Source organism: Cyprinodon variegatus, unplaced genomic scaffold (genome assembly GCF_000732505.1).
Source record: "Cyprinodon variegatus isolate N-32 unplaced genomic scaffold, C_variegatus-1.0 Scaffold318, whole genome shotgun sequence".
In the NCBI taxonomy this organism is placed as follows: Eukaryota; Metazoa; Chordata; class Actinopteri; order Cyprinodontiformes; family Cyprinodontidae; genus Cyprinodon; species Cyprinodon variegatus.
This window is the reverse complement of record NW_015150771.1, coordinates 110,407-118,592: the sequence shown is the minus strand read 5'-3', so window position 1 is coordinate 118,592 and position 8,186 is coordinate 110,407. Positions and strand designations below refer to the sequence as shown.

Here is an 8,186-nt window from a genome sequence, read left to right as displayed (position 1 = left end):
TGTACAATTTACACAGGAAAAAAATAATGCAACTTTTTCTGCATTTATTTAATCATATTAATTTACTTTAACACATTTTTTTTTTTCATTTTAGCAGGATAGGACATAAAACAGTTGTTTTAAAGTAACTAAATATGATTAAGTAAATATGTTATTTTAAGTACTTTCCCTGCTTAATACCAATTTAACAAATTTTATGGTTTTACTTTTTGGCTATATTAAAACCTAGGGGTTAATTCCAGCTCACTGAAGTATATAACTGAATACTACAGCTACTTTATGATCCAAATACTATGACATGAATTCCTGTAGGCTATAATTGCAATGTGGCATGAGGTACTCAAGTGTGTGTGTGTGTGTGTGTGTGTGTGTGTGTGTGTGTGTGTGTGTACCCGTCTAGCCCTCAGAGTGAGGACCATTTTTCCAATTACACCATCAAATTAGGTTTAGGGCTTAGGTGTCAGTTGGTTAGGGTGAGATATGCATTGGTAATGGTTGGGTTTAGGGTTAGTTTTAGGCTTGGGGCATAGAAAGGTTTGAAAATGAAAATCAGTGGAAATCAATGAAGTCAATGGGAGTCAATATATGGTCCTCACTATGATGGCAGAACGAGTAGGGGGTGTATGAGTGTGTTTGTGTGTATATACAGTACAGACCATCAAGAGTGTGCATAGCAGTAAAGCAAAAGGTGGCTACTTTGAAGAACCTAGAACATAAGACATATTTTCAATTGTTTCACACTTTTTTATTAAGTAGGCTATATAATTTCATGTTAATTCATAGTTTTGATGAGTCGGTGTGAATCTACAATTTTCATAGTCAAAAAAATGAAGAAAACTCTTTGAATGAGGTGTGTCCAAACGTTTGGTCTGTACTGTATATATGCATTTTTTTTTAACTGAGATATATGGGTTTAAGCAACATGCATTCATGAAAGGACTTCCACTTCAATCTCTGCCTTGAGATGACATATTGTGAATGGCGCTTTTATAAATGAGCTGAATTGAATTTATTGGCTTTCATTCCAGCTTATTGCGGTAAAATTGTTTTAAAGTAACACTTAATACCAATGTACTTTTTACTAGCTAGGTTTAAAAAATAAACTTGGGCAACTTTAGATTGTACATGTTTTTTTTTTTCTTTAACTCTTGTCTTGTTCTGTAGGCCAACTCCTGCTTTGCCCTGAAGGCCAGTGGCAGTGTGACGATGGACTTTGCATCTCTGCTGCGTGGAGGTGTGATGAAGAGGGAGACTGTCTGGATGGATCAGATGAAATGGGCTGTGATGGTATGGCGAAATGGTTTAAACTGCTGTTAGAGTTACTATCAAATCTTGCGTGACTTCTGCTTTGACTCTGTTGCCTTCAGCCTCCACAGACTCCGATTGTCCTCCTGGTCAGTTTCCATGTGTGGGATCTGTTGGCTGTGTGGATGCTTCAGCCCGCTGTGATGGACAGAATCAGTGCCCAACTGGTTCTGATGAGGAGAACTGCCCAGCCACAGAGGGCTGCCTGGATTCTGAGTGGATGTGTGGAAACCGCATATGTATCCCCAAGGAGCTGCGCTGCAATGGACAAAATGACTGCATTGATAACTCTGATGAAGGCGAATGTGGTGAGAAAACCTCAAGGATTAGTAGAGACTAAATCAGCCTGAGGGTCAATTTAGAAGTAGGTTGTAGCTCAGATTTCTAGGGCTATTTTTGACCAAGCAAATCAGTTATTTTTGCTAGAAAGGCTTTCTTTAATTTATTAGGCGATTCATGATATTTGGTGTCCATTAACTATGTTTATGAGCCTCGTTAAATAATCGATGCACAAAAAACATTACTTAAAATGGTCACCAATGAACTTGCATCACTCAAAGCTAACGAAGTGAATGTTTTAAGTCTCTAGAGCAATGCACATCTTCATGATCAATTTTAGGGGTACTAAGAAATGTACGGTAAATTTTAAATATTATGGCTGTCCATCTTCTACTAATGGAGGCTTTCAGGAGGCATTTCTTTTTCTGCCTTTTCATTAAGGTAAATGTAGTGAGGGTGGCATCCGCTGTCCTGAGGGAAAGTGTCTGTCAGCTGAGGAAAGGTGTGATGGACGGGTTCAATGTTCTGATGGCAGTGATGAGCCTATAACCTGCAGTGAGTCCAGCAACATAAGCTTAGGTTTGGTAAACAAGCATGTCTTTAATATGTAACTTTAGTGTTTCCTCTTCAGGTCGTACCTGCTCCATGTCCAATGGTGGCTGCAGCCATGTGTGCAAAGATGAATCCTGGGGAGTGCAATGCATTTGTCCAGTTGGGTATAAGCTCTCCCCCAATGGTGCCGTCTGTGAAGGTGAGGGGTCATAGTACTCTGTATACCATGAGTGATACTTCCTGTCTAAATGCTAAATATATTTGGTATTTATAGTGCTGGCTTATACATTATGCCCTTGAAGTTCTGTGGCTGCTTCCTAACAATTTACAAACCTGAATACAAACCTATAACTGATTTTTTTCATTTTTAGATTTTGATGAATGTGCAGCAGCTTTTCCTCCATGTGTTCATCACTGCACAAACACTATTGGATCCTACTTCTGCCACTGCAGAGAGGGGTTTGAACTCAGCGGAGACACTACATGTCAAGCTTCAAGTATGTTTACAAAACTGAAAGCGTTTTTCTACATTTCAGCTTATCTTTAGTGAAGAATAATATAACAGAGCAATATAACATATCTGAGCAAGTGGATACTATTGCAAAAAAAATATAAAATGCTCAGAAACAACTAAACCAAAAACCATAACTCATTTGCAGTTTTTCAACATTTTTCAGTTAATGCAACCCAACTGCTGATGGTACAGAGGAACACGTTAGGACTTCTGAATGTAAAATCCCTGCAGTTTAATGCAATCAAAGCTTCAGTGTTTGAGCCAGTGGCATCAGCCTATGACATTGCCAGAGGGTGGTACTACTGGGCCGATGGTGGCGGAAGTATTTACAAAACCAACGGGCGGAGCAGCTGGACATCGTTTACTGGTGGGGGGCATGCTCATTCTAAGTCTTATAATACCACTATGGCCACCATCGGGTTAATGATAAGGCTGCTCATTTGCAAAATGTTTGGGATTTCACAGGAAAACCTGGAATTAAGGGTTTAGCCTGTGATTGGCTAAATGGATACCTTTTCTGGACCAATCAGAAGACTGAGTCAATCTACATGCAGTCAAACGATGGTAAAAGTTTCACAACTTTACTGAACAAAAATGTCCGCCCATCAGAATTGGCTCTTCTTCCCATTGAGAGGTGAGTATAATTGTTTTATTTCCTTTTTTTCTTAACAGTCCCACTCCATTATATACAGTGAACATTACGAACATGCCTTAATCACACTATAATGCTTAAGCTATATATCTTTTCTCTTCAGCCTGATGTTCTGGATAAATGAAGGTCCAGGTGACAGAGTGACATTGGAGAAGTCCTGGATGGATGGATCAGACAGAAGCACTCTTACAGTCCTCACTGCACAGATTGCTCGCAGCCTTACAACTGATGTTGCTGCCAGGAGGCTCTATTGGATCAGTGACCTGAAGATGGTGGGTCCTGAATTAAAAACGGCACACATGAGCTGCTCATCATGTGTTTTCTGAGTGATTTTATTTTAATTTTTTTTCCCCATTTGCAGTGGAATAGCTAAACTACTGTTCACATTTCAACCTGGTTTCCTCCAAACATCCTATTGAAAATTATAAATTTACATACCATCATTCATAGGTTATTAAAACTGTGTTATCTTGACCTAACTCTTGTCCCTGAATAAAATGTTTCATATGGAAAATGTTATCTTGGATGGATAATGTATTTAAATATTCAACTCTGAACTGTTTGCTGTTTAAAGTAAAACTCACTCCTGAAATAATTTGTGAAGTTACACAAACTGCCAACTTAAACATTGCTAAAACTTAATCTTTTCAGTCTGTAGAGACGGTGAAGGTGGATGGGACGGGTCGCTACTCCTTTATCGGGCTATTTAACAAGAGACCAGCTTTGAGCCTCGCAGTCTTTGAAGGGATGTTCTTTTGGACCGATCAGAAGGGACTGTGGCAAGCTCCGCAAGGCCAACCAAATCCTCGGAAATTCCTCAGTAAAACTGACTTCCCTCTGCTGTCGGTCTACCATGAGCTCCAACAGCCAAAGGGTACTTTGTAGATTTAATTTTTGTGTTAATTTTGCTATTGAGAGAGAGAAAAAGAAACGGTGTTGCAATAAACAGATTTGAACTGGAGGAAAAAATTCTATCATGTTAATCAAATGTAGGGTCCTCAGCCTGTGCCAAGACTGTCTGCCTTCTCTGCCAACTGACTAAGAGCAACCCCAATGGATTCACCTGTGCATGTCCGTATTTTAAAATACTACTGCCTGATGGGACATGTGAATGTACGTTAACTGTGCAAAATGTACAAACTTGCATAAGACTTTTAAAGCTCCGGTTTTCCTGTTGGATGCTTTTCAGTAATTCTGCAGTTATTCGTTTTACAGATCCCCGGTTCTTGTATGGCACTATCAAAAAAATCAGCTTGCTGGAGTTTACAGCAAAAGAGTCCTCTGAAACGGAGCTGTTTTCTTCAGATGAAGGGATCCTGTCTTTTGATGTCGACTGGTACAGAGACTGGCTTTATTGGGCCAACAGCACTGGTCATGTCCAACGCACCAGTCTAAATCGAGACAGGACAGAGTTCATCCCAACACCTTTGCCAGGTTGGAGCAAAGCATTTTCAAATGTATATTTGACATTTAAATCGAACTACTCGTTGCTGCTCAGAAAAAAAAATAATTTTTTCAGAACCTATTTTATCAATTACCTGTTTACTACAAGCGTCCAGTTTAACTGAACCATCGCTATTAAAACTGTATTTCATTTAGTTTGTCTGCTGTCTGTGGACCAGAAGAGTGGCAACCTTTTCTGGGTGTCGTGTGACCAGAAAGTTATTGGTACAAGCGCATCCGGTAGTAATTACCCACAGCAGCTGTACCGCACCACAAAGAAGATTAGAAGCTTTTACTTGGACTGGCTGAGGGGTGAGATGTTCTGGCTGGAGGAGGGCTGGGTCTTTAGCATGTGGATGAGCGGAGAAAAGGCAAAAGAGCTGCTGCAGATGGCAGAAGACGTTGGTGGGAACATCGCCTTTGATCTGAGAGCTAGCAGCCTCCTGTGGAACTCTAAAAGAGCAGGTGTGTAACAGTGTTCAAATGTCCTCAGTGCTTAAAAAAAAAAAAAAAAAAAAAAACTTAATGCAGAGTTTTCCCTTGCAGGTTATGCTTTACCTTTAAAGGAAAATTGTAAAAATGTCTCTTTACATAGAGTTTTGAAAATTTTCTGGATATTGGTTTTGTTCCCAGGGTTTTAGTCATTAAGTGTTTGGATTAATTCAGTAGAACTTGATTTCTGAGATGCAAACAAGAATTGATGAACCATTTTATGTTCATGGTCATCCTGTTTAGGTTTGACGATTCTAAGTTTGTTGAAGGAGAAAAGCCACCAAGCTGGAAGAAGGTGGAACATCTCGGGCTCTGTTGTGGCTGCTTTCGAGCCTTTCCTCTTGTCCATTTCTAACAACATGGTGATTCTGTGGGATCAACGTAATGGACACCGACTTCAGTCTGTTTCTGTGAAAGGTCCCCTACTGAGTGTCATTGTAGCACTTGGAAAATTTCAAACAGGTCAGATTGTTCTATTTTTAAGCTTTTTATGTAGCATTTGCTGTTTCAGTTTAATCCTAGTGTCATTTTGTCCACATTTATCAAATAATTGTAAGACTCCACTGCTAAAAAAAAGCATATAATTTTAATATTGATTAGATGTCCGTTTGCTTCTGATTATATTTGGTAAAATCCAGTTAATCCTAATTCAAAATGCCAACTGGTAAAATGATCTGGTGAAGTCCAGCCTGTTGCAGCAAACCCAACCTGAGCATACACATTCTGACAGTGGAAATGAAGAAATTGGCCTTCATTAGGATCACAATTTCAAGCAGAACCAAGCCTCCTGATTGGCCATCTGCCTGTGGCTTGGATAAACTGGGATTATTCAGAAGTACTATAACAAAAGAAAGGAAACCTCACTGATGGCTGGAATAACTCTCTCTTTAGTGCTGGCCTGAAAGGATATGCAGCTAAAAAATCAGACAGGAGTGATGTATACTGAAATAACTGATGCGTAGCTGTAGAATGTGGAAAATGGTAACTTTTGATGAGCCTTGTGAGAGTGGATATTGGTAAACAAAGTTGGAAGATTTCATTGACCATTGATTCATTCTTGGGAGAAGTTCTGATCATTTTCTTTTTTTTCTCCTGTTCATAGTGCCCAGCACTCCAGTCTGCAATGCCCCATATTGGTTATGCAGACAGTCAACAGTCTGCCTTCCACCAAACCTTCTCTGTGATGGTAAGAGGGACTGCCCTGATGGAGATGACGAGGAGTTGTGTGTAAGCGCTTGTCCTAAGGGTAGGTACTGACTTTATCATCATAGCCAGCCCAGCTGTAATCTCAGGAAAGCCTGTGTTCACTAGTTTGCCAAACTTGTTTGGGAACACCTTTTATTTCAGAGGAATTCAAGTGTGAAGACAACAGAAACTGTATTCCCAGAAGCTTCTTGTGTGACGGCCGGGCCCACTGCCATGATGGCTCAGATGAGGTTGACTGCCCAACCGTGGTGGCTCCTCTATCGCAGACAAATGTCCTAAAGTGTCGCAGTGGCTCAATGCTGTGTCAAGATGGCACAGAGTGTGTTTTATACAGTCATGTCTGTGATGGAGAAGCCGACTGTACTGACAGCTCTGACGAACTGGGATGTGGTAAGTTGACTTATTTTCACAAAAGTATAAGGCATCTACTGTTAATGGTGATAACTTTGTCGTTTAAGATGCAACACAAGAACCTACAAGTTGGACAAAACCAAGTGGGAAGCTTCCTGTTACCACACCTCCTGCTCCGACTCTGCCAGCCTGCCTCAGCCCGTCTGTCCTCTGTCCTTCGTCCAATGCATATGTTTGCATTTCTCAGTCCCAGTTTTGTGACGGGCGTAAAGACTGTCCTAATGGCTTTGATGAAGAGAACTGCATAAAAAGTTGTCCATCAAAAAGTAGGAATAAAAAATTTTACGATGTTTAATTGCCCTCAAACACGTAATACCAACTGAATCTGTTTGTAGGTGATTTTCTCTGCAAAGACCATCGGAGCTGCGTTTCAAAGAGTTCAGTCTGTGACGGCCGCTCTCACTGCCTTGATGGTTCAGATGAAGTGGACTGTCCGAACTTGGTTCAAACTGCTGGTCAAAATGGGGTCAAATGTCGATTTGGGTCTAAACTTTGCAGCAATGGAGTAAGCTGTGTTCTCCTGAGCCATGTTTGTGATGGAGAGCAGGACTGTTTGGATGGATCCGATGAAGAAGGATGTGGTGAGCATTTATCATAAGATTTACATGAACCCATGAGTTGGATCAAATTGAAAGTATACATGTTTGCATTTTTCTCAAACCCACAAGAACTGCTGTCATCTAAAGTCCCCTGAAAAAAAGCAGTGTACCGCAAGGCCTACAACCCAGAAATCACTCCCAATGAGAAATTATTGAAATGAATCCCCTTAAGATTTACCATCCACCAATGTCAGGATTATGGTTGGCCTTCAGGAAAGGGGATAAACCAAAGGTATTACATTAGGGTTAGGTATTAAGGCCACTGATTTTGGGGTTGAGCCAAAACCTAACTGTAAAAAAAAAAAAAAAAAAAAAAAAAAAAAAAAAATGCTAACCTTAAAGAACTTAATACTGGTGTCAGAAAAGTAGGCCCCTTTTTTCCTGCTCCATCTTTGTCCATGTTTAATTTGACACCATACTTTAAGGTATGTTTGCGAGTAATGGCACTGAATTACTTTTTCATTACCAAAATATGCTGACTTTAACGTACTGGTAACGCTGATTGTTGCCTTCAGTCTGTTGCTTCAACTTGATCAGAAAAAGCAGCATTTCATTAGTGAACACTGCTTGCTGTGATTAATGAAAGAGTAGAGCAGGGGAGCAAAAATGGGCATTGGATGCCAGTTGACTGCAGAGTCAGGGTGCATTGAATGCTCGGGACGGACTGGGAGAAGAAACACAAGATGCTGGTGATGAACCCCATGGATTTGATGGGGTTCCTGAAAAGGATGTT

General features: G+C 40.3%; 2 protein-coding genes across 2 annotated transcripts; both read left to right on the top strand.

The window, feature by feature from the left end:
• The first annotated feature begins 1,525 nt into the window (after window positions 1-1,525).
• LOC107090954 (low-density lipoprotein receptor-like) lies at window positions 1,526-4,587 on the top strand. Its single transcript, XM_015384615.1, has 10 exons — window positions 1,526-1,613; window positions 2,026-2,139; window positions 2,216-2,335; window positions 2,508-2,633; window positions 2,814-3,017; window positions 3,116-3,284; window positions 3,406-3,574; window positions 3,954-4,176; window positions 4,296-4,419; window positions 4,518-4,587. The coding sequence occupies exons 1-10, from the start codon at window positions 1,526-1,528 to the stop codon at window positions 4,585-4,587; spliced, it is 1,407 nt and encodes a 468-aa protein (XP_015240101.1).
• Window positions 4,588-5,062: 475 nt separating this feature from the next.
• Window positions 5,063-7,452, top strand: LOC107090953 (low-density lipoprotein receptor-related protein 2-like). The gene is made up of 6 exons (XM_015384614.1): window positions 5,063-5,210; window positions 5,481-5,699; window positions 6,340-6,483; window positions 6,585-6,833; window positions 6,902-7,120; window positions 7,190-7,452. Exons 1-6 carry the CDS (start codon window positions 5,063-5,065, stop codon window positions 7,450-7,452), a joined length of 1,242 nt encoding a protein of 413 aa, XP_015240100.1.
• The last annotated feature ends 734 nt before the right edge of the window (window positions 7,453-8,186 follow it).